The 26,302-nt window shown below is 41.9% G+C and overlaps 1 protein-coding gene across 10 annotated transcripts in view; it reads left to right on the top strand.

Annotated features, from left to right (window-relative positions):
• Window positions 1-21,692, top strand: part of ZNF655 (zinc finger protein 655) — a 31,732-nt gene extending 10,040 nt beyond the window's left edge. For 4 of the 10 annotated variants that reach the window (XM_037814887.1, XM_037814886.1, XM_037814889.1 and 1 more), the window contains 2 exons: window positions 6,860-7,009; window positions 20,039-21,692. In XM_037814887.1, the coding sequence (XP_037670815.1) occupies window positions 6,934-7,009; window positions 20,039-20,919 (957 nt within the window). In that variant the 5' untranslated portion in view covers window positions 6,860-6,933 and the 3' untranslated portion in view covers window positions 20,920-21,692. Of the gene's footprint in view, window positions 1-352; window positions 5,707-5,775; window positions 6,568-6,859; window positions 7,010-20,038 lie in introns of those variants that run through there. The other 6 variants (XR_005213632.1, XR_005213633.1, XR_005213634.1 and 3 more) reach the window with 4 other exon arrangements.
• Window positions 21,693-26,302: the final 4,610 nt, after the last annotated feature.

Genomic DNA, 26,302 nt, shown 5'->3' with positions numbered 1-26,302 from the left:
CTTTCCATTTCTTTACTTCCTTCTCCCCTTCTACCCTACAAGTTGTATTAGGTCCCTCCCTTTCAAGTTGCTTATCTGCAGTCCTTTTGAACTACTCTATTACATCTTTTGAACCACCTTATTGGTTATTTCTTACTCAGCTGAACATGCTGTTCCAACCACAGTCAACCATTAGGATCCTGCCTTACCCACTGCTCCTCCATACCTTTACTTCTGTTGTTGAGATGTCAGGTGTCAGATATCAAAGCAAATAGACTTCTCTTATCCTGGTATATACTAAATTATTTAGTTTTCTTTTTCTGAGCACAGGGTACAGATTACATTTGCATTTTCTATTTCTGTATTGTATCAGATGGAGTGACCAGAGAAGAGAACAAATTGATTCCTAAGCAGAAAAGCTCTGAAGATGTACACTCACACAGGCTGAGAGTAGGAAGACTCAAACAGGTTATTGCTCAAGTTCCTGAGACTAGAGAAGTGTATGAACCTGGGGACAGATTAGTAAGAGAGTTTAGGCAAATAACAATCAGCAAGAAAGCCTGCACTGATGAGAAGATCAGTGAATGTAATGAACCTGAAAAAGCTTCAGTAGGGCCTCTAACTTTGATACAAATCAGAGAGTTTTTAGATTACAGAATATTGATGACAATGATAAGTAAGACATGAGCCTCAACCAGAATTCAGTTCCTGGTAAACATGAACAAATAAATCTAACACAAAACTTGCAGAAAGGGGAATATAAGGGAAGCTTAATGGCTCTCTCCCATCTTAATAAATGTGAGAGCATTCCTACTTGAGGACTCCTGTAAATGTGATGCATGTGATAAATCCTGTAGTCAGAACTCAGCAATAATTCAGCATAAGAGAGTTCACATCAGAGTAAAATCTTAGTATTTTAACAACTGGGAGTCTTTAGCTGTTGTGTGTATATTACTCAACATCAGAGAATTCACAGAGGCCTTCTCTCTCTCTACTATGTGGCAGTGACTTCTGCCCTACCTCATGCCTAATTGAACATCAGAGGGGCCTGTGAGTGCAGTGAATGTGTGTTGACTTTTTTAAACATCAGGAATCATTTCAGAGAAAAACCCTATACTGGTAGTGAATGTGGGAAGGACTTCAGATTGAGTCCACATCTCATTAAGCACAAAAGAACTCACCACAGGAGAGAAAACACATGAATGTAAGGAATGTGGAAAAGCTTTCTTGTCAAACCACATGCCTTATTCAGCATCAGAAAAATCCCAGGAAAGAGAAATCATGTGGATGGAATGATTATAAGGAAAGTTGCATTTATAGCTCAGGTCTTAACATGCAACAAGAAGTTGCTCACCAGAGAAAATGTCTTTATGATGCACGTGGAAAGAGCACACCTTGTTCAACAGCAAAGAATTCACATCAAAAGGAAACCTGAGTGTAATGAATGTGGAAAGGCGTTTCTTCAAAGTCCAGGCCTCAACATCGGGGAGTTCACACCAGGGAGAAATCTCTTATGTATTCAGTGTGGTGTGTTCTTCAGTCCTAGCTCAGCACTTACTCAGCATTGGAGAATTCACAACAGGAGAAACCCTACGAATGTGAGAGGTGTAGGAAAGCTTTTAGTTACTGTTAAACTTTTAATCAACACCTGGAAATCCATACCAGTGAGAAAACCTATGAATGTGTTGAATGTGGTAAATGCTTCATGCTATCATCATACCTTAGTCATACCTTAGTCACTTGTAGAATTCATACTGGAGTAAAATTCCATCACTGGATTGAATGTGAAAAAGCCATCAGTCAAAGCAACTACTTGTTCAGCATCAAATTCATGCCATGCAGAAAGCCTTTGAATGCAATAAATGTGTATGTGTCAGAGGGATGAGTCGTAATTCAACCCTTATTCAATATCAAAGAATCTATACCCAAGAGAAGTCATCTGAGTGTAGTAAATGGCAAATCTTCCAGTTAAGAGTTTCCAGTCCTTTACACCATCAGAATATCCATACCAGAATCTGATGTAATGCAAGTGGAAAAATTTATCACCATATTTCATATTAGTAAACACAAAATCTCATATTGGACAGAAAATTGTTGGTTATTTGGAATGAAATCTGTAATATACAGTCCCAATTTTAATCATTGCAGAAGAATCTAACCTGAAGAGTGACTTGGTAAATGCTGTGCTGTTTTCTCATGGTATTCTCCTATTTAATATAACAGGTGTTGTGTTAGTATATTCATTTTATTTATGGGACTCATTGAAGCTATTTTATTTTAATATGGTGTGTAAGCTTTTTTTTCCTGAAATTGTTTCTTAATGTTCACAGCTTCCCTAAGCTATCACTGATGCCTCAATGTTAAAATATAGACCTCTGGAAAGTATATACTCCTTTAGGTTTTTTTGCTATTCTCAGCCCAGGTTTTCTCCAAAACAGACTTTTAGTCCTGCTGTTTTCTGAGGACCCTACATCCTATTCCTTTACAGCCACAACACATGGGTTCTTGTTTTCTCCATCCTCTTGAGTAGATTAAAAAGATAGTTTCCTAGTTTTAAGCTTTTCACCAGCAGGTACACTATCCCTACTTGATATTGCTATTCTGGTGTCATTTATTAGAAAACAGCAATTATCTATCCGTGAATATGAAGAATTTTTTTGTCTCTCCTGAGTTTGCAGCAGGCAGCTAAAACATTTTCAAGTGACGCCCAAGTTCTTAGCTGCTTTGGCTGTATTCACAGTGTTCCAAAAGAGATGATAAGGACGTCAGGGAGCCAACAAGAATCCTTGTGGCCCAGCTGCATTCATTCAGTACCTGTTCTGAGTGCCGAAGTTCAGGATTCTCTCATATGCTTCTACTGGAGACCAGCAGAATGCTCAGGTCTGCTTTAGAGGGGCAAAACAAAAAGAACATGCAAAAAGCCAGAGAGCTTCATAAAGGAATGCAGCTTTCCAACAAAGATGTTGCTATTCTTATGTAATGTTCTCTAGAAACAATATTTCAAGTGAGTTACAGTCTGTCGCTGGTAATATTTTTACCATTAGGGTTGCTCTATTATCTGTTTGGATTTTCCTCCCAACCTTCCTCTCATCGATCCAGGACAAGTATTTGAAGTATGCAGCTTTGTGTATAATTGTTTATTCATTATCACTTTGTGTGTGTGTGTGTGTGTTTTACTGGAATCTACAGGCCTTATAAAAAGAACATGTGATCAGAGATGTTGGCTCCAGAATTCAGAGTCACTGTCCTGTACCTAGTAAGAGCTCATGCTTCTTTAGGTAGTGTCAAAGCATTTATTGTTTTCTTCCATCTTAAGCTAAATAACATTTTGTAACTAAGACAGGGGTTACTTGAAATTCTAGTTGTCAACCCAGAAAATGAGGCCTTTGGAGTTCAGATGTTATTTTAATAACTCACTAGAGAGCCTCAATAAATATATAAAAATTTATTGCTGAGTCACACCTTTGCAGCCAACCTGAAGGACAGTTCTGCCACTATATTTTATCTCTGCCCTCAACAAGCATAGGATCTCCTAAGAGCAAGGTAGGGATTGAAATGAAATTGGTAAGTGAAAAATGCATGTTTTTTTTCCTATGGGTAAACGTACCCTTACGGAGACCAGTAGTCACCTCTGGTGTCTATGAAACAAGGATGAAGTTATCCCTAAGTAGCAGATAACATAAAGGCACGTGTATTCATTTGGTTTAAGAATATGCTTTTGTACTTTCACTTGAATAAAGGTATGTTTGATATTCTGAGAATCTGTTCCAAACAAAATCTGAAGGCCTCAGCCAGAAGCATTTGGGAATCTTAGAATCTCCTTCCTGCCTGTGACTCAGCTCCCCCCTGAAAAGAGTGGGTTGCTCTTCTTCATACTGATGCAAAGCTTACTCTTTCACAAACTTATGAAACAGAAACTGAATGTTTTGGATTTAAAGGTTTCTCTGATTGGGATGTTGACAGTATATAAAATAGGAAGGAGCACATAGCTTGAGGTTTCAGTGGAACTAGGCAGAATGTATTTTCTTAATAAATAAAAGCATATTTTAAAAAAATGAAAAACCACAATAATCCTTAAGGGCAAGGTTCTTGCCTCTTTGAGTTGATATTTAATTGATCCAATATAATACGAGTTTGTGTTCTTAGTAAATGTTTGAAGGAGAAAAGAAATGTAATGGTCGAGGAGCACCTGATCTATTTAAGCTACCTACCTCTCTGTTTACCTACTTACCCCTACATGTGTGTGAGGACGTTTTCAAACTTAATCCTCACAACAGCTCTACAAAGGGGTTTTCTCCATTTTATAGAGGAACTGAGGTGTAGAGAGGTTAAAGAACTTGTTAGGATCACACAGCAAATTAGTGGGACCAATTCAGATTTGTTTGATTCCAAAATTTTCTGTCATCATCATAATATTGTTAGACACATACCAGAACGCAGAGACGTGTTTATAGCTCTTCATTTCCTATATTACACCCCCAGGGATTCAATATCAATTTACTAAATGATCCCAAATGCTTCCAGAGCTCTCTGGACTGCCAGGTGAGAACAGCTAGAACATGTAGATGTTTTTTTATGATCACAGCCCCTCCTTGAAACAGGCTGAGACCATACATGCTAGAAGATGAAGCTCCTAAATCCATGTTTTCCTGCCAAGATCCCCACCACCACCACTCCTTAAACATATGCCGGAATTGGGCTCTTAATTTTTTCTGCTGACTAGAATTTTCTGTTGGACATGCATCCTTACCAAGATTTACCTCTGGTTATTTCTACATCAGCAGTGGAACAAAGCAATGGGTAATGGGAAGAATCAAGTTTGATTTCCAGGTTTTTGTCTTGAGCAAAAGACAGGTGGCTAGCGGTAGACTGGAGAGGAGGAACACTGGAGGAGCAGGGAGAGTAGACAAAAGGGAATGCTTGTCAGAAGCCTGCAGATGAAGGTGAGTATGGAATCTCCAGGGTAATGAATAGGTGAGCTCTGGAGAAAAGCCTCACCCTAGGAAGCAGTACCTGGATGGTTTAGGAGGTATAAGAACAAAGGTCAAAGTTCCTGGGGCATCATCTCAGCAAAGCACAATGGGAGTCCCACATCTGAAAAACCTAACCCCATCCATCCATGCAGCCAGTGGGTGTAGTTAACCTAATCAGTGCTTTACACTCCATTGACTAAAGACCCAAACAGACCAGAGTGTAGCCACGGCAGAGACTTTGGAATTGGACTTAACTATGTCTGAGCTGTGCTCTGCTCTTGACTGGCTGCATGACCTTAGAAATTTTACCTAACCTTTTTCATGTCTTTGTCTATAAAATGTAATCATATTATGAAAATTAAGTGAAACAGTGTAAAAGTTTCTGTATACATAGTAAGTGCTCAAAAAGTTACTGTTAATATAAAAGTAACATTATAAAAGCCAATAGTAATCTAAGAGAGATGGTTAACATAAAACCCAAAAAACAAGGATTAATGAGCGAGTATTTAGCAGTTTGGGACTAGCATTTCCCTGGATTTGGAAAACTTAAGTATGACTAGCGAAAGGATCAGGCATTCCGGGCAGGCCTGAGGGGCACTCCCTGCTGACATCAGCAGTGTGTCTTCTGTCCGGTTTCATTCTAACCAGTATCATATGGCATCCCAGTTTATACTCCCTCCAAAATGTGAGCAAAGGAAGGAACCAAGACTGATGTTAGGTGGTGCTGTGTGCAAGTCAATAGGAAAAGAAATACTCCCACGATCTTTTTCTTTTTTTTCTTTTTCCTTTTTTTTTTTTTTTTTGCTGACACTTTCCATTCACTCTCTTCACTTTTAGAAAATTGTTAACCTCTTAGATTTGTATTTCCATTCATGTTGATAAATTTACAACTTGGGCGTAATTACAAGCGTCTTTTTTTCTTTTTCCTCAGTTACCTATGTCACAAATGGCACCATTTTCCTCCACTCCACAGGCCGCAGTGGTGGCTCTGGTTTGAACGGGGCTGGGTTCAAATGCTGCCTCTGTCGCCTGCTCACTGCAGCCTCTGGCAGAAAAGTTGGTAAAAAGTACCAGCTTCATGCGGTGGTTTTGAGTGACGGTTAATGAGGTCTGTCAGTTTCATTGCTCAGCAACTGGAAGCTGTTATTTCCGAGTTTGGCATGAAGCTCCCCTTATTGATCTCTTGAGCGCCCAGCCCACAACCCCCAAATCAAATCCGCCTGCTGGCGAGCGGGTCCCCCCGGGGCAGCAGGCCCTTTCCCTGGGGCTGTTCCATCATGTTCTTGCCGCTCGGTGCGTCTCCCGAGGGCAGACGGGCTGGCTGGAAGCGACCAGGGGAAAGCTGGCCGAGGGCTGCCCGGTGTCCCGGAGGGCGGTGGAGCTGCCTGGTGGACGGGGCGGGGGCGCGGGGTAAGGAAGACACCCGTCAAATGAGATGTCAGGCGATGAAGGGCAAGAAGAGAAATCTGTTCCGTCTTCCCTCCATTCCTCCTCGGGGGAGGGAAACGCCCAAGCGCGCCCGCGGCCCCAGGGGAGAACCTCGGCCCCGCTCCCCAGGGGTTCCCCGAGAATCCGCCATCGCATCCGGAAGCGCGCCCGGGACCCCGAGTGTCTGGTGGCGCCCCTGGGAGGCAGCGGGGGGCGCCCCCGGGGTCGGGGTCGGGCCGGGGCTGCGGGAGCCTGCGGCGGCCGGGCGGGGGGCACAGGGCGCCGAGCGGGGCCAGAGGCGCTCCCCGGGCTCCGGCACGGCCGGGGCGAGCGGTCACCCCGGGAAGGGCTTTCTCCCAACCCCTCTGGGGAAAGAGTGAACCGTCGAATAATTTTCCCTCGGGTGGAAGCCTCTCCTGGGAAAGATTCGCCTACCGTTTTCCCTCTGTCTAATCCCTTGTTCCCCTCCTTTCCTCAAGTCACTGCTCGTCCCTTGAGACCGGTCCAGGAGAATGTTTAGAGCTTTTGGCCTTGGAGACCAAGGACGCAGCCCATGGAGAAGTTGTCTGAGCAGATGTCCCCGGAGTCCGTGTGTCCATCCCCAAAGCAGGAGCCTCGGAAGAGCAAGGGTGAGGAACAGACCTAACTGCTTTATCCGTGTCTAACTGTGTCCTTCCACCCCCGGTCTCAGGTCAGATGGATGAGGTTAACCTTCCTTTCAGAATCGGCCAGGTGCGAGGCTGTTGCTCTTTTTTAGCCTAAAGCTCCATCACGGGTAAGTAACGCCTAGAACTTGTGTTTCCTCGCTGACTTTGTGGAGCAAGCCTGCAGCAGCCTGTCACAGCACTGCGTCACGCAGATCTGTCCTTCCAGCCCCTGTGAACTTGCTGGGCCTTTGGAGAAGCCCAGTAAATGCTGTGTGAATAAATAAGTGAATGAACCCAACCGAGTACCAAACTTAAAATACTTCAAAGGTGGGGCACAAAGACAGACTATATAGTTAAACTGCTCTGCGGGAGGCAGGAACTGTATGCCATGATAATCAAAGGCAAGAGATCACTTCCTGCTGGAGATTAGAGCAGGGTTAGGTTTCATCAAGGTGGCTGTGTTTGTGCTGGGCCTTAAAGGATGAATAGGATTTTGATAGGTGACATCCAAGTGGAGGAGGTTGAGTGGAGAAGGAGATGCCTGGGGACATAAATGTTCAGGAAACTGATAGTTCAGATTAACTGTATCATAGAGAAGAAGTGATGTGAGATGAGGCTAGAAAGGTAGACAAAGATGGTGGAACATGAATGCTGGCCAACGAGCTTAGATTTTGTTTGATAGATATTGGGGTACACTGGCTTTTCTTACACGGGAGGATAGCAGATAGGCATTGTATATCAAGGAAGAACAATCTGACAGTGTTGCTTTGTGTGGTATGGGAGTGGCAACACATTTGACACATGGAGAATAATTCAGAAGCTTTGATGAGAGGTGATCAGGATATGAGAACAGGACGACCAGGACAAAATCAAGAAGTCTGTTACAGATAGAAGCTTACTGAGTGGGTGGGGGGCACAGAAGGTAGACAGGGATCATTAGGCCCCTCTCCCACCCACTTTTTATTCTGAAATTTATTCAGGCTGTTTAAAAGCTGCAAGAATATTATAATGTATACTCATATACCAGAAGGAAGAGCAGGTTTGGGACCTGTCAATCTCAAGACTGGTAGGAGAGCCAAGTGGAAATTTCTTTTCAGGTTATTGGAGGTGCTGCAGCTGGTTTATAAATATTTCCCATCTCAGTAGATGGAAACACCATCCTTCTAGGCACTCAACCCAGAGAGAAACCTCTCTTTTATATCCATGTCCTTCAGTCAATAATCCTGTTGACTCGACTAGCAACATTTTTTCTAGAATCTGAGTACTCCTTACCACCTTCTCTGGCCAGTATCTTGGTCCAAGTCTCCATCATCTCTTGCCTGGTAATTGCAAACTGGGTTTTCCTGCCCTTATCCTTGCCTCCCCATGGTCTCTACCCAGAATAGCTGCCAGAGTGACCCTATTAAAACATTAGATCATGCCAACCCTCTGGTCAAAGCCCTCTGGTGACTTCCCAGCTCACTCAGTAAGAGCAAACCTACGTTATCTGGTCCCCTTGTGATTCTCTGACCTTACTTCTTACTACCCTCTCCCTTGCTCATTCTGCTCCAGTCACGCTTGCCTCCTTGCTCTCCATTGAACATCCAGGCCTTGTGCTTACCATTTCCTTTATGTATGAGGCTCTTTGCCGACATAGCTGTAGGGTTTATCCCCTTTTCTCCTTCAGGTCTTTGCTTAAATGTCATTTTCTTAGTGAGTCCTTCTCTGACCATGGTATTTAAAATTGCACCTCTTTTCCCCATTCCCTCCCCTGACATCAATCCTCCTTCTTTGCTTTTTTCCTCTATAGCACTTTTATCACCTTTTAATAGTGTCTAATTTACATAATTTATTGTCCATCTCCCCCACTAAAATGAAAGATCTCAGGGGGGCAGGATTTTTGTCTGTTTTGTTTGTGGATGTAGCTCAGAGCCTGGAACTGTGCCTGGCATGTTGTTGGTTCTCAGTAAAATGCACTGAATGAATGTAAATGTGAAAAGTATCATATGACTCCAAAGGTGAGAAGTGTTCCAAGAGTTGTAAGAGAAGGATCACCATCTGCTTCATGGAGAAGATGATATTTGAACAGGGCTGAGAGCAGTAGGAGTTCTTGACTATGTTGGGCAGGCTGTTAAATCTCTGGCAGTGGCCCAAGCAAAAGGCACATTGGCTGGAACATCTTAAGTCTCAGATGTTGTGGGTGATAATGAATAGAGTGGTTCAGCAGACAGTAGAAGAAGCTTTGTGTAGAGGAGAAGATTGGAATAAGACAGAAAGGCAGGTAGGGGCCAGCTCATGGTAGATATAGAAGAAACGCTCATTTTAACATTTGCCTAAACCAGCTCAGAAGGAAAAGTCTACTGTTTATGAAGTATCCAAATCCAAACAGCAGCCTGCCCAGATGATTGATTTTCCCCTTGTTATCTTCTCTGTCTGGTGTTTCATCTTATTTAATGAATCCAATTTTGAAGGGCTTCTAAGTTCAGGTGCCCCAAGCCCTGTGGGAGAGATTTGGCAGATCTGGAAAGCTTGAGAGTTGTGCTGTCCAACAGGGTAGCCAAGCCACAAGTGACTATTTCTGTTGAAATACAATTAAAAATCCAGCTCCTTAGTGGCGCTAGCCACAAATGCTACAGATATAGAACATTTCTTTCCATCGCCACAGAATGCTCTATTGGACTCTGCTGTCCTCGGCATCTGTAAGCGCTTGGAATTTGTAGCTCTGTATCAGTTCATTATGGCATCTTGCTGAAAAGATTTGGCCTGCCTAGCCAGTATTTACACCTGATTGATGCCTTTATCAGACGTTAAACACCTACTTTTTTAGACCTAGTGTCTGCCCTCTGGGAGCTTGCAATCTGTGTCCGATACAAGATAAAAACATGTGCAAGGGGATGTAAAACACTGGACCAGTATCCACATTGAATGTACAGAAAAGGGCATATCTGGGCTGGAGAGCAACTGTAAATATGGTTCTATGGTAAGATAGCATATTTAATTATTAATCCCATAAAGGCAATGACTATTATCTAATAAAATCAGGACTTTGCACATTTTAGGCTTTCACTGCTAGTGGAAATGCTGCAGTGGATGTTTCTCAGCCCCTTTTCTTTTTTTTTTTATCTTCATTTTATTGAGATATATTCACATACCACGCAGTCATACAAAACAAATCGTACATTTGATTGTTCACAGTACCATTACATAGTTGTACATTCATCACCTAAATCAATCCCTGACACCTTCATTAGCACACACACAAAAATAATAAGAATAATAATTAAAGTGAAAAAGAGCAATTGAAGTAAAAAAGAACACTGGGTACCTTGTCTGTTTGTTTGTTTGTTTCCTTCCCCTATTTTTCTACTCATCCATCCATAAACTAGACAAAGTGGAGTGTGGTCCTTATGGCTTTCCCAATCCCATTGTCACCCCTCATAAGCTACATTTTTATACAATTGTCTTCGAGATTCATGGGTTCTGGGTTGTAGTTTGATAGTTTCAGGTATCCACCAGCTACCCCAATTCTTTAGAACCTAAAGAGGGTTGTCTAAATTGTGTGTAAGAGCGCCCACCAGAGTGACCTCTCAGCTCCTTTTGGAATCTCTCTGCCACTGAAGCTTATTTCATTTCCTTTCACATCTCCCTTTTGGTCAAGAAGATGTTCTCCGTCCCACGATGCCAGGTCTACATTCCTCCCCGGGAGTCATATTCCACGTTGCCAGGGAGGTTCACTCCCCTGGGTGTCTGATCCCACGTAGGGGGGAGGGCAGTGATTTCACCTTTCAAGTTGGCTTAGCTAGAGAGAGAGGGCCACATCTGAGCAACAAAGAGGCATTCGGGAGGAGGCTCTTAGGCACAATTATAGGGAGGCCTAGCCTCTCCTTTGCAGCAACCGTCTTCCCAAGGGTAAAACCTACGGTAGAGGGCTCAACCCATCAAACCACCAGTTCCCTATGTCTGTGGTCATGTTAGCAACCATTGAGGTGGGGTAGGCCAATACCCCTGCATTCTCCACAGGCTCCTCAAGGGGGCACTACATATTTTTTTCCTTGTTTTCTCTTTTTTTTTTTTAACCTTTCCTTCCTTTTTAAATTAACTGTATGGAAAAAAAAGAAAAAAAAAGAAAAAAGAAAAAAGAAAAAAGAAAAACATACAATAAAAGAACATTTCAAAGAGACCGTAACAAGGGAGTAAGTAAAAGACAACTAACCTAAGACAACTGCTTTACTTCCAACCTGTTCCTACTTTACCCCAAGAAAGTTACATAATATAGCAACATTTCTGTGAACTTCCTCCTACTATATCCTTCAGAAATTAACAGACCATAGTCATTCCTGGGCATCCCCAGAACTTTAAATAGCATATCTGTTCTTCTTGGATTACTGTTCCCCCTTCCTTAATTGCTCTCTATTGCTAGTTCCCCTACATTCGACATTATAAACCATTCGTTTTACATTTTTCAAAGTTCACATTAGTGGTAGCATATAATATTTCTCTTTCTGTGCCTGGCTTATTTCGCTCAGCATTATGTCTTCAAGGTTCATCCATGTTGTCATATGTTTCACGAGATCGTTCCTTCTTACTGCCGCGTAGTATTCCATCGTGTGTATATACCACATTTTATTTATCCACTCATCTGTTGAAGGACATTTGGGTTGTTTCCATCTCTTGGCAATTGTGAATAATGCTGCTATGAACATTGGCATGCAGATATCTGTTCGTGTCACTGCTTTCCAATCTTCTGGGTATATACCAAGAAGTGCAATCGCTGGATCGAATGGTAACTCTATTTCTAGTTTTCTAAGGAACTGCCAGACTGACTTCCAGAGTGGCTGAACCATTATACAGTCCCACCAACAATGAATAAGAGTTCCAATTTCTCCACATCCCCTCCAGCATTTGTAGTTTCCTGTTTGTTTAATGGCAGCCATTCTAACCGGTGTTAGATGGTATCTCATTGTGGTCTTAATTTGCATCTCTCTAATAGCTAGTGAAGCTGAACATTTTTTCATGTGTTTCTTGGCCATTTGTATTTGCTCTTCAGAGAACTGTCTTTTCATATCTTTTGCCCATTTTATAATTGGGCTGTCTGTACTATTGTCATTGAGTTGTAGGATTTCTTTATATATGCAAGATATCAGTCTTTTGTCAGATACATGGTTTCCAAAAATTTTTTCCCATTGAGTTGGCTGCCTCTTTACCTTTTTGAGAAATTCCTTTGAGGTGCAGAAACTTCTAAGCTTGAGGAGTTCCCATTTATCTATTTTTTCTTTTGTTGCTTGTGCTTTGGGTGTAAAGTCTAGGAAGTGGCCGCCTAATACAAGGTCTTGAAGATGTTTTCCTACATTATGTTCTAGGAATTTTATGGTACTTTCTTTTATATTGAGATCTTTGGTCCATTTTGAGTTAATTTTTGTGTAGGGGGTGAGGTAGGGGTCCTCTTTCATTCTTTTGGATATGGATATCCAACTCTCCCAGCACCATTTGTTGAATAGACCATTATGACTCAGTTCAGTGACTTTGGGGGCCTTATCAAAGATCAGTCGGCCATAGATCTGAGGGTCTATCTCTGAATTCTCAATTCGATTCCATTGATCTATATGTCTATCTTTGTGCCAGTACCATGCTGTTTTGACAACTGTGGCTTTATAATAAGCTTCAAAGTCAGGGAGTGTAAGTCCTCCCACTTCGTTTTTCTTTTTTAGAGTGTCTTTAGCAATTTGAGGCATCTTCCCTTTCCAAATAAATTTGATAACTAGCTTTTCCAAGTCTGCAAAGTAGGTTGTTGGAATTTTGATTGGGATTGCATTGAATCTGTAGATGAGTTTGGGTAGAATTGACATCTTAATGACATTTAGCCTTCCTGTCCATGAACATGGAATATTTTTCCATCTTTTAAGGTCCCCTTCTATTTCTTTTAGTAGAGTTACATAGTTTTCTTTGTATCGGTCTTTTACATCTTTGGTTAAGTTTATTCCTAGGTACTTGATTTTTTTAGTTGCTATTGAAAATGGTATCTTTTTCTTGAGTGTCTCTTCAGTTTGTTCATTTCTAGCATATAGAAACATTACTGACTTATGTGCATTAATCTTGTATCCCGCTACTTTACTAAATTTGTTTATTAGCTCTAGTAGCTGTATCGTCGATTTCTCGGGGTTTTCCAGATATAAGATCATATCATCTGCAAACAATGACAGTTTTACTTCTTCTTTTCCAATTTGGATGCCTTTTATTTCTTTGTCTTGCCGGATTGCCCTGGCTAGCACTTCTAGTACAATGTTGAATAACAGTGGTGACAGCGGGCATCCTTGTCTTGTTCCTGATCTTAGAGGGAAGGCTTTCAGTCTCTCACCATTGAGTACTATGCTGGCTGTGGGTTTTTCATATATGCTCTTTATCATATTGAGGAAGTTTCCTTCAATTCCTACCTTTTGAAGTGTTTTTATCAAAAACGGATGTTGGATTTTGTCAAATGCTTTTTCAGCATCTATTGAGATGATCATTTGATTTTTACCTTTTGAAGTTTTAATGTGTTGTAATACACTGATTGATTTTCTTATGTTGAACCATCCTTGCATGCCTGGAATGAACCCCACTTGGTCATGGTGTATGATTTTTTTAATGTGTCTTTGGATTCGATTTGCAAGTATTTTGTTGAGGATTTTTGCATCTATATTCATTAGGGAGATTGGCCACTAGTTTTCCTTTTTTGTAGCATCTTTGCCTGGTTTTGGTATTAGATTGATGTTAGCTTCATAAAATGAGTTAGGTAGTGTTCCATTTTCTTCAATGTTTTGAAAGAGTTTGAGTAAGATTGGTGTCAGTTCTTTCTGGAAGGTTTGGTAGAATTCCCTTGTGAAGCCATCTGGCCCTGGGCATTTATTTGTGGGAAGATTTTTGATAACTGATTGGATCTCTTTGCTTGTGATGGGTTGATTGAGGTCTTCTAATTCTTCTCTGGTCAGTTTAGTTTGTTCATATGTTTCCAGGAAATTGTCCATTTCCTCTACATTATCCAGTTTGTTGCTGTACAGTTGTTCATAGTATCCTCTTATAATTTTTTTAATTTCTTCAGGATCTGCAGTTATGTCACCTTTTTCATTCATTATTTTGTTTATATGGGTCTTCTCTCTTTTTGATTTTGTCAGTCTAGCTAGGGGCTTGTCAATCTTGTTGATCTTCTCAAAGAACCAACTTTTGGTGATATTTATCCTCTCTGTTGTTTTTTTGTTCTCTATGTCATTTATTTCTGCTTTAATCCTTGTTATTTCTTTTCTTGTACTTGGTTTAGGATTGGTTTGCTGTTCATTTTCTAGCTTCTTCAGTTGATCCATTAGTTCTTTGATTTTGGCTCTTTCTTCCTTTTTAATATATGCGTTTAGTGCTATAAATTTCCCCCTCAGTACTGCTTTTGCTGCATCCCATATGTTTTGGTATGTTGTGTTCTCATTTTCATTTGTCTCTACATACTTAGCAATTTCTCTTGCTATTTCTTCTTTAACCCACTGATTGTTTAGGAGTGTGTTGTTTAACCTCCAGGTATTTGTGAATTTTCTAAGTCTCTGATGGTTATTGACTTCTAATTGTATTCCATTGTGGTCAGAGAATGTGCTTTGAATAATTTCAATCTTTTTAAATTTATTGAGGCTTGTTTTATGTCCCAGCATATGATCTATTCTGGAGAAAGTTCCGTGAGCACTAGAAAAGTATGTGTATCCTGGTGATTTGGGATGTAATGTTCTGTATATGTCTGTTAAATCTAATTCATTTATCAGATTGTTTAGGTTTTCAATTTCCTTATTGGTCTTCTGTCTGGTTGATCTATCTATAGGAGAGAGTGATGTGTTGAAGTCTCCCACAATTATTGTGGAAACATCAATTGCTTCCTTTAGTTTTGCCAGTGTTTCTCTCATGTATTTTGTGGCACCTTGATTGGGTGCATAGACATTTACGATTGTTATTTCTTCTTGTTGAATTGCCCCTTTTATTAGTATGTAGTGGCCTTCTTTGTCTTTCAAAACATCCCTGCATTTAAAGTGTATTTTATCTGAGATTAATATTGCTACACCTGCTTTCTTTTGGCTGTAGCTTGCATGAAATATTTTTTTCCATCCTTTCACTTTCAATTTCTTTGTGTCCCTGTGTCTAAGATGAGTCTCTTGTATGCAACATATTGATGGTTCATTTTTTTTGATCCATTCTGCGAATCTATATCTTTTAATTGGGGAGTTTAATCCATTTACATTCAACGTTATAACCGTGAAAGCGTTTCTTGAATCAGCCATCTTATCCTTTGGTTTATGTTTGTCATATTTTTCCCCTCTCTCTATTAATATCCTTTATTGTACCCATACCGAATCTCTTTAGTACTGAACCTTTCTCCAAGTCTCTCTGTCCTTTCTTTGTTTCTCTGTCTGTAGGGCTCCCTTTAGTATCTCCAGTAGGGCAGGTCTCTTGTTAGCAAATTCTCTCAGCATTTGTTTGTCTGTGAAAAATTTAAGCTCTCCCTCAAATTTGAAGGAGAGCTTTGCTGAATAAAGTATTCTTGGTTGGAAATCTTTCTCACTCAGAATTTTAAATATATCGTGCCACTGCCTTCTTGCCTCCATGGTGGCTTCTGAGTAGTCACTACTTAGTCTTATGCTGTTTCCTTTGTATGTGGTGAATTGCTTTTCTCTTGCTGCTTTCAGAACTTGCTCCTTCTCTTCCGTGTTTGACAGTGTGATCAGAATATGTCTCGGAGTGGGTTTATTTGGATTTATTCTATTTGGAGTTTGCTGGGCATTTATGATTTGTGTATTTATGTTGTTTAGAAGATTTGGGAAGTTTTCCCCAACAATTTCTTTGAATACTCTTCCTAGACCTTTACCCTTTTCTTCCCTTTCTGGAACACCAATGAGTCTTATATTAGGACGTTTTATATTATCTATCATATCCCTGAGGTCCGTTTCAATTTTTTCAATTTTTTTCCCCATTCTTTCTTTTATGCTTTCATTTTCCATTCTGTCATCTTCCAGGTCACTGATTCGTTGTTCAACTTCCTCTAGTCTTGTACTATGAGTGTCCAGAATGTTTTTAATTTGGTCAACAGTTTCTTTAATTTCCATAAGATCGTCTATTTTTTTATTTAGTCTTGCAATGTCTTCTTTATGCTCTTCTAGGGTCTTCTTGATATTCTTTGTATTCTGTACTGTGGTCTCATTGTTCATCTTTAGTTCTTTGAGTAGCTGCTCTAGGTGCTGTGTCTCTTCTGATCTTTTGATTTGGGTGCTTGGGCTTGGGTTATCCATATCGTCTGGTTTTTTCATATGCTTTATAATTTTCTGTTGTTTTTGGCCTCTTCGCATTTGCTGAACTTGATAGGGTTCTTTTAGGATGTGTAGACCAATTGAAGTCCTTATCTCTAAGTTATCAGATCTACAGCTTCGTGGAGTACACTTTCTCTAACTAACCAGCAGGTGGCGTCCACGAGCCACCTGTTCTCCACAAGCCAGTTCTCCTCTGCTGTGCCTTTGTGGTGAGTGGGGGAGTGAGTCTTGTGGGGTCCAATTGGTATACCAAGCTTGCGTGTGTAGTTGGTGTTGTCCGCCTTGTATATGGGGCATGTTTCTGGGCAGTCAGGGAGGGGGGTTGGCTCTAACAATCAAATCTCCCTGGTGATCCTGGAGTTTTAAAGCTGCTGCAATAGTCTAATCCCTCAGTTCAGTCCTGCCACAGTTTGTCTCTGCCACTGACCCACAAGTCCTTGGTATTGGCGTATGGCTCCTGAGACTTGCAAGTGGGCCCCTCTTCCAGGCTGTGCACCCCGGGTCCTCTGTTGAGGGATGACTGTGCTATGTCACAGGTGAGTGCCGTCCCCCCAGGGCAGTTCTGGGCTGCTGGGCTGTGTAGGGAGGCTCCCAGTCTGCTGAAATGATAGCTGAATGGGGCTTTGTTAATTCACACTGCTCCACCTTCCCAACTCTGGGACAATCAGCTGAGGTTGCAGGGAAGGCTAATGTCCACGCCCAGTTTTGTGGAGTGTGCCTGTTATTTGAAGCACTTCCGTCACACTGGGTTGTCTGGGGCAGCTCTGGGCTATGGGGCTGGCGATGGGCAGGAGTGTTTCCTGTCCACAAGGATGATGGCTGTGAGCGGACACCCCCCTTTTCTTGGGAAGTTGTGGTGTTTAGTGAATTTTCTCAGCCACTGGATTATTGCCTTTTGTCTCAGAGCTCTCTTAGTTCTGCTCTTGTCTTGACCTGCCCAAATTGCAAGTCTTTGAAGCTTTCTGTATTGGGCTTCTTAGAGTAATTGTTTTAGAAAAAGAAAAAAGGATTTAAAAAAGAAAAAAAAGAAAAAAAAAAAGGCCCTCCTCACAGATCTAATGGGTTATTGAAATGCTAAGAGACAAAGCAATTAGGGCCATTAAGGAAAGGTCCACAGGGCAGAGAGATCAGCTTTTCTTCGGGATTTGCATATGAGCCTGAGGGCCTGAGCTCTGCCCTTCCCCTTTCTATGTTCACCAGAACTCCAAAAATCCTCCACTTTTATTTTGGAGTTTTTTGTGCTGTTTTTTTCTATGCCTGTCTCCTCTCTGCTGGGCTGGCTGCTCTCAGATTCTCTGGTGTCTGGTCTCAGTCTATCTATGGTTGGAGTTTGGATCAGTAGAATGAGTTTCCGATAAGGGCTGCCACTGCAGTTCTCCCTTCTCCTTCCTGGAGCTGACAGCCCCTCCTCCCACAGGACTGAGCCTGGCAGGGAGGGGCGCGGGTCCCCTGGCCACAAAAACTTACAGATTTTGCTGATCTCAGCAGTTCCACATTTTCATGAGTGTTGTATGAAGTATGCCCAAAGTCAGATTGCTCTGTGGTGTCCAGTCCACGCAGTTCCTGGCTTTCTACCTACTTTCCTGGAGGAGTAACTAAAACATACAGCTCACCAGTCCCTTCTCAGCCCTTCTTTCTTCCGGAAAGATCTCTGTAAGGAGAGGGCCTACTTTTTCTACTAATCACTGCCAAACAACCTCTCTAGCTCCAGCAAGCCATTTTTAATAAGTGAAACATAGAGGAGAAATATATTACAGTAAACTGGAATGTTTTTATATCTTCTCCCATGGGTGCAGCTAGGATACAGAATTATTTTTTCCGTGTTCAATAGTTTGAATACATGTGTAAATATGTCTCTCTACCCCAGGCTTCATTCAAAAGCAACTTTTCCTCCTATTCTTTCCCATCCCCTTCCTTTATCAAATCCTCCCAATTTGCACTATTTCTAGAAGGTGCATGTAAGGTATGAGTGTGTCTGTGTTTGTGTGTGAGCATGTGAGCATCTGCTTTCCTTTTGTGTTCATCCCAGTGCATCTGTTCTGGTTAGCTACTTCATATGTCAGTCCTAACTTTAACTTCCCCTCCTCTTTCTCCAAATCTGCTTGACTTACTTCCATCTTTTCCCTATATTGCAAAGCCATTTTTTTTTTCCAGTTAGTTCTGTTCTTATTGTGGAAAAAAGGCAGTCCCTTGGCCCATTGTCCCCTTGATGGCCCCTCAGCAGGGGCAATTCTTTTCCATTCATTTAGCTGTTCTGCTACTTGCCTCCAACTTCTAAATAATGCATATACAGGTGTTTCTTTAAAAATAAACAAAGAGCTCTTAAGTTTTCAATATTGGACATTATTTATTGAATTCCTCCTGTGGAAGTCTCACCCTCTTAAACATGTACCACTATATCATTCTCCCAATATAATCATTTATATTATGTTATTTATATTATATTATATTATATTATATTATTTTATTTTATTTTATACTATATTCTATAGTATTTTCTTGCTTGAAAAGTATTTTGTTTGTTTTCCCTGCAGTTAACAATTGCCTTAAACATTAAATTTCATTCTCTTTAAAGCTAAACACGCACATAGTTAAAGGAAGAAGATCGTTCTACAAGGCTTGTTATATTAAAAAAAAAAAAAGTCCCTAACTCCCCTCCCTATATCGTGCTTCTCTAAACAACCACTTTCTGCAATTTAACCCAAAATAACAAGCTTAACTGCAATTCCCTCATTTTCTTACTTTTAGCATTATCTATAGAGTTGCCTTAATGGAGTAGGAAGGGTAGGTCTCTTCCACACACACACACACACACACAGCCCCTCCAAATCCACCAGGTAAATGCTCACTTCCTGCTCCCCTCCACATGCATCCTTTCAAAATAATTATATGATAATTTCAGTTAGATCAATATTCAGTGTTTACATTTTTGTGACCACAGAAACACTGTGGACAGCCTTGCCCGGTGGTACTCTGTGGTTGCTTTCCCCTTCTTGCACCACTTGCTGTTTTCCCTAAGAGTAATGAAGTTTTTGTTTGTTGTTTGTTGGCTCAGTTTTCTATATTTTTGCCACTGGTTACCCCATACTGTACTAGTTTCCTATTGCTGCTGTTACAAATGACCACAAATTTAGCCGCTTACAGTAACACGCATTTATTATCTCACCGTGCTGGAGGTGAGAGGACCCGGTATAGTGTGGCTTAGCTGGGTCCCCTGAGTCTCACAAGGCTGGAATCAAGGTGTCAGCATGGCTGGCTTTTTTTGGGGGGGAGGGGGGTTCCGGGGATGAATCCGCTTCCTATGCCATTGAGGTAATCGGCTATTGTGGGACTGAGGTCCCATTTCCTTCAAGCCTCTCATACTTTGAATCTCTTCAATGTCCCCTTCTGCAGTAACTCTCTTGCTCCCTCTTCTGCCACCTCTCTCTCATTCTAGCTGGAGAAAGTTCTCTGCTTTTAAAGGCTCATATAATTGGATTGGGCTCTACCAGAAAATCCAAAATAATCTCCTTATTTTTAAGGTCTGTAGGCTCAATTACTTCAGCAAGGTCCCTTTTGCCATGTAACATAACACATTCACAGGTTCCAGAAATTAGGGCATGGATATCTTTGTGGGGCAAGGCCATTTTTGAGTCACATGTTTCTGGAATACTATGATCATCCTGTTTCCCATCAGGAGTTTTTATTGTGACATTTATCTTTTTTTTATATTTTCTGTCAGATGGGGAGACCTGGACTGAGGATCATTTAATTATAAAGCAGAAAGCTCTTGAAGTAGGGATACGACTACATGAAGGGGATAATTGTGAACAAAAGAAACATGAGGGGGTCCTTAATAGAGAGGAACCCTATGGATATGGACAAAACTTCAGTAACATCCCAAACTTTATCCAACAGCCACAGATTCTTATTAAAGAGAAATCTCAAATGTGTAACATCTGTGGAAAGCTGTTCAGGAGGAACTCATACCTTATCCAGCACGAAAGAATTCACCTGCAGGAGAAACCATACAAGTGTCATGAATGTGGGAAAGCCTTTGGCCATAGTTCAAACCTTATTCAGCATCAACGAATCCATACTGAAGAGAAACCCTATGAATGCAGCGAGTGTGGGAAAACTTTCCGGCGGAGCTCACATCTCATCCAGCATCAGATCACTCACACGGGAGAGATGCCTTATATATGTAATGAATGCGGAAAAGCTTTCGGTCGGAACTCAAGTCTTATTCGCCATCAGAGAATCCACACGAGGGAGAAACCCTACAAATGCAGTGAGTGTGGGAAAGCCTTCAGCCAGAGCTCGAATCTAATAGAACATCAGCGGGTTCACACCAGAGAGAGACCATATGAGTGCATTGACTGTGGGAAAACTTACAGCCGTAAGTCACACCTTATAGAACATCAGAGAGTCCATACAGGGGAGACTCCTTATAATTGTAATGAGTGTGAGAAGTCTTTTAGTAGGAGTTCACTCCTTATTAAACACTATAGAATTCACACTGGAGAGAGGCCATATGAATGCATTGAATGTGGCAAGGCCTTTAGTCGGAACTCCCACCTTATTCAGCATCAGAAAACTCACAGCGGAGTAAAACCCTACTAATGTAAAGAAAGTGGGAAGACCCTCAAGTATACTTCATACCTTAACCAATCACCTGAGAATTCATCCAAGAGAGAAACCATGAGCAAAGTGAATGTGGCAAAGCCTTTGGTCAGAGTTTGACTTGGATGGAGCATCAGAGAATTCACACTGAGGAGAAACCCAATGGTGTAGTTAGTTTGGGAAGGCCTTCAGCCTTAGCTCAGCTCTTTTCAGGCCCCTGCAGATCCACACAGTGGACAAACCTCATGGTTTAGATGGAGTTGCCACTTTGTTCGACATCATCGAGTGCACTTTGGAGGAATGGTGAATAGGGCAGAAGCCTTGTTTCAGAAACCCTTCTGACATGTTAGAGAATCTCCATGAAGGGGGTCTAATGCAGTTGTATAATGGTGATGATCAAAGTGGAACCTTTAGTTAGTTTTTAATTGACATTGAGGATCTATATCAGAAGGAGATGCTGTGGTTTGCTTTCCAAATCTCCACATTCATCCTCTGAAAATGGAGTCACTTAGGTCAAGGAGAAAGAATCAGGGAATCTGGGGTTCCATTCCTAGATCAGAAAAAGCAGTAGGGTGACCTTTGACCCCAGTAGCTTTCCTTCTGTCTCCTCTGTCCTGTTCGTTGTAATTGTAAATGGAAGTCGCTACTGGGTCACCTTGGACCAGTATTTCACTTCTCAAATGTCTTGTGGACTTCTGAATCTCTTTTGTTTTATATGACATAAATGCACTCAATAAATGGGCACAGTTTTTAAACCAAAGAATTTCTCAGTATGCCACATGGTGATGACTCTGTTATTTGTCAACTTGGCTGGATTGAACTGCTTTTGTCCAAACTCTCTTTCTCGTATGTTTCACTTCAGGTGGGCCACAAGGGAGATTGTTGGGAGAGGTGGAGGGCAGGAGCAAAGCAACAGGAGTTTGTAGCTCACACACGTGTTGCTGTTCTGTTGATTCACCTCCATGGCATGAAACAGCAGCTGGGCATCCAAGTAAATTGTTCTTATTTCACCTGGCACCTTCTTGGCCTTCCCTGGGCCAGGTGTGTTTGTGAGTTTAGTTCTGTGAAGGAGGGTCCAAGCTTCTGCAAGATACCCTCAACACCAAGGTCAGAGACAACAAGGACTGACCTGGGTTTCAGTCTGTCCTGGTGGGTTCCAGCTCATGCTTGTGGGTTCCGAACTGCTTGTGATCTTCCCTTCTTGACTGCCTCCCTGTAAAGTTCAAGCTCCTTGAGATGTAGAGACAACAGCCTTACAGAGACTGCTTAACTAGCTCCAACCATTGTGTTAAGGCCAATTCCATGTAACAAATCCCTGTGTGTGTGTGTGTCCATATAACATGCACATACATGTTTGTAATGTCTTCCAGTGGTTCTGTTTCTCTGCTTGAACCTGATGGATACATGTTTACTCTCCTTATGACAAATACACATTTATTTCAATTGTAGGTGGAGGGAATCAGTTCTGGCTGTTTTCTTAAAAAAAGAAACTCAATAGTAATTTTCAAGATTTCCTATCAGAAAAAGGTACTAACACAAAACATAAAAATTTCACAAATGCAAAAATTCAATTCTAACCTGAGGCAGAGCTTTACCACCATATAGCCCTTAATGAAGAAGTTTGCACACCCATGTATCATGAATGTGCTGAGCTTTAAAATAAATTCCCAAAGTGCCTGAATTACATTGCTAGATTTATTCTAGATATCTGAGAATATTGCATTTGTTGCAAACACTTATATTTTGGTTAAAAAAAAAACCCACAACAGACTTTTCCTCCAGTTAGTTTGGATTAGTGATTATCTAAAAGCCAGTGACAAATTACACTTACTTGGGGGGCTCCTGAAATGAAAAGTTACCTCTACCCTATAGCCTTCTCCATGCCTGGGCTGGGGCTTGGTGGAGGCCTGCTGAAGTGTTTGCTGGAAACTAAAGCCTCTTGCTAGTCTTGATTCTCCTCTCTGCACCTATTGACCTTCCTTTCTCCACCATTCCTGGAGGTGACTGTCGACACTAAATAAGGGTCACGTTTGCCATGGGATGGTCCTGCTCTCTGGGTGTGCTGGGCAGGCACCTCCTCTCTGTTAGTTCAAGTCTGTGCTCTGAGCTCGTGTGCTCTTCTACTCCACTTGACACTCAGAGCCATTCCTTTAACTTGTCTCTCCTCAACAAGACCCAGCAAAACAGGAATCCTCAGTGTTGGTGGCATATTGGAATTACTGGGGAGCCTTAAAAAAAAGACTGATGCCTCGCTCCCAGTCTCGGAGATTCAATGTGATTGGTGTGGAGTAAGGTGTGGACATCCCCGGATTATTCTAACGTGCCACAAGGTAGAGAATCAGTTCAGCAGAGGATATCTGCTCATCAGAGCTGCTGAGAGGGGACCACAAAGAGGCCACATGGGGCCTGGGGGCACAGTCACTGAGGGCTAGCAAGAACTGGGCTTGCAGCCATGAGACAGATTGCCCGTGGGCAGGGATTGCCCCAGGGCAGAAGCCGGGACTCAGAGGAGCAGAAGCCTGCTCATTTCCCAGCACTGTTACTCAGTAAAGCCTTGGTTGGGGGGACTGGGTGTTCTGTTTGGATCTCTGGACCAACAAAGCCCAGAGCCTGAGGGAAGTCAGAACTCTACAGACTCCAGCCCTGTTCATGAACATTCCTTTGTCCAGTAGGTCGCTGCCTCTTGCCTTGCTTATTCCTTTACCCTAGAGCTGGGAAGATAGGAAAATGCTTCCAGAGGAAGATACGACCTAAACTTGTGCACGCATCTAAAGCATTTCCGCTCCTAGATGGCCTGCTGGCCTTGCAGCCCCTCGCAGTCTGGGGCCCCACCGGATGCCAGGCATTCTCTATGTTCTGGCTGAGGAGGGGGTGGGAGAAGGAAGGTGAATTGGGGCACTAGCACCCCAAAGGGACCGCTTTAATCCTGATGAAATCCTGCTGGGCCCTTCACCTCCCAGTGCTGCCCACCGACCTCTCGGCCCTCTCGTGGCTGTTCTCTCTCCCAGTAGTGATGAACTTTTGTTGGGCCCTTGAATGCAGTCTTTTTCAAATGTAGGTCAAAACCACATTTGTGGGTCATAAAATATCTTGTAGTGAGTTGCAACCAGCATTAAGGGGGAAAATAAGAGTGAGCAGGATTAGAATGGAATAGAAAACATCAGTGTACAATGCAAATAATAAAGGGGACCTTTTGTTCAAGGTGTGTGTGTGTGTGTGTGTGTGTGTGTGTATGTCAAAGTAAAGTGTATACTTGCTGTAGAGACAGTTGAAATCTTTTGAGAAACCTGGATCTAATATACTTTGTTCCTCTTCTAGGCCTTTGCACAATACAGTTGCCTTTCAGCAACAGGATTCTGTCTAAATGGCACTTCTTTGGTGGTTCTTCCCTTACACTAAATTATCCTTGCTCTGTGATTCCCATAGCATACTACACTTCTTTTAGGCACTGGTCTCATTCACCCATCCCTGCCCCCAGTGGTCACTTAAAAAAATAAGGCTTATTGGGTTGCCTGTCCTCCGTGCTAGATGGCAAGCTCCGTGAGGGCTGGGACTGGACACCCAGCTTCACATCCGGCAGTGCAAAGGTACAACAATATTGAGTAGCCAAATTATCATTTATTATTTGGCTACTGGGACTTATCAGTCTGAGTTTAGGTCCCAGCTGTGTGTTGCTCTTGGACAAGTTCTCTATTTCTTCTAAATTTTTATTCTGAAAAATTTCAAATAGAGAAGTTGAAATGAGAATATAATGTACACCCTATATATCCTCCACTTAGATCAACAATGAACATTTTTCCAAATGTTCATTTGGCTTTCTATACATTTTTTTCTGAATAATTTGAAAGTAGGCTCAGATATAATCTTCACCTCTATGAAATATAGAAAAATATAAAAACTATGGCATGTTCCTTCTACAAGTAAGATATTCTCCTACCTAATCACAATACTGCTAACAGCCATAAGAAAAAGAATATAATTCCACAATAATATCTGAAATGAAGTCCATATTCAGATTTTTCTAGCTGCTCCAAGGATGTACTTTATAGCTGTTTTATTTCAAACCAGAATAAAATCAAGTGTCATCCATTGCATTTGGTTTTATGTGTCTTTATTTTCTTTTAATCTAAAACAGTTCCTCCACTTAAAAAAAATGATACTTACTTTTGGAAGAGCTGAGAACAGTTTTCTGTTAGAATTTTCCACATAATTGATTTCTGTTTCCCTGTGGTAATGTTTAACTTCCTTTTCTGCTCCCTGTGTTTCCTGTAAACTGGATTGAGGTTTAGAGCCTTAATTAAACATTTTGTGGCCAAAATACTTTAGAGGTGATGTCTCCTTCATGCTGCATCACATCAGGAGGTGATAATTTCAGATTATTCCACCCTAAATAGTGCCATTTGTTCATTAAGGCAGAGGCTGCCAGATCTAACACTATAAAGATATTTTTCCTTTTTGCAATTAGTAATTTGTGAGAATGATAAACTCTAGTACCATCGGAATAATCTGTCTATTCCTCCATAGCCTAATGCTTTTAGCAACCACTGATGATCCTTTGAGAAGGATCTTAATGTGAGACACAATTTTTTCACCGCTCATTTGGGGATGATCTGCCTGTTTTTGCAATTGTTATGTAATGACATATAAAAGCATTATATAGAGTATATGAAAATGCTCCCATGGTCTGCATAATTTTTCCCTTCTCTGAGAACATCAACCCCCTTCTTTAAGGAAGTTTTCCTTACCCTGCTCCAGACAAGTCCCAATGACAAGTTCACTGAGAAGCCGGTGGGGGGCAGCTGACTCGGGCTGAGCTGGGTGTCAGACCTCATCTCTCATCTCTTTGGCCCACGTGGAATGAACATGTGACACAAGAGGGGCCAATCAGAATGCTTCCCTGGGAATTTTTTAACTGAGTTGGGTGGGAGTGGGGTGAGGAAACATTTTCCTTCCCTAGGGTGAGGATGTGAGCCTGCAAGCTGCTGGTGACTATTTCCCCTGACACTTGGAGAAAGCCGGGGGTGGGTGGGTGTGTGTCAAAGCTGAATCTCTGAGAGCAGAGAGGCGAGGAGGAGACGGGTTCCTCCAGGCGCCTCCAGCTGTGCTCCGTCCCAGCCCCCAGCCAAGCCCTTCCGGGCCCTCTTTTGCCTAAGTTCTCACAAACTGGGTTCTGAACCTTACAGCGGCCTGTCGGAGCCTCTCGGGTGACAGGCGATTCAATAAATGAGTGGTCCCTCCTCGCTCATCCTTTCCTGTTGTCGTCGAACTCCGTGTTCACCAGGGGATCTGGGTGGTCGAGCGGTGCGGGGAGTTGGCCTTTTAAAATCTTACGCGTGGTAAATGCGTTTCCCTGGCGAGCATGGACGCGAACGAGGGGCTCTGA

The sequence above is a fragment of the Choloepus didactylus genome, chromosome 21, assembly GCF_015220235.1.
Source record: "Choloepus didactylus isolate mChoDid1 chromosome 21, mChoDid1.pri, whole genome shotgun sequence".
Classification (NCBI taxonomy): domain Eukaryota; kingdom Metazoa; phylum Chordata; class Mammalia; order Pilosa; family Megalonychidae; genus Choloepus; species Choloepus didactylus.
The sequence above is the reverse complement of the archived record's forward strand: the minus strand, read 5'-3'. Positions and strand labels throughout refer to the sequence as shown.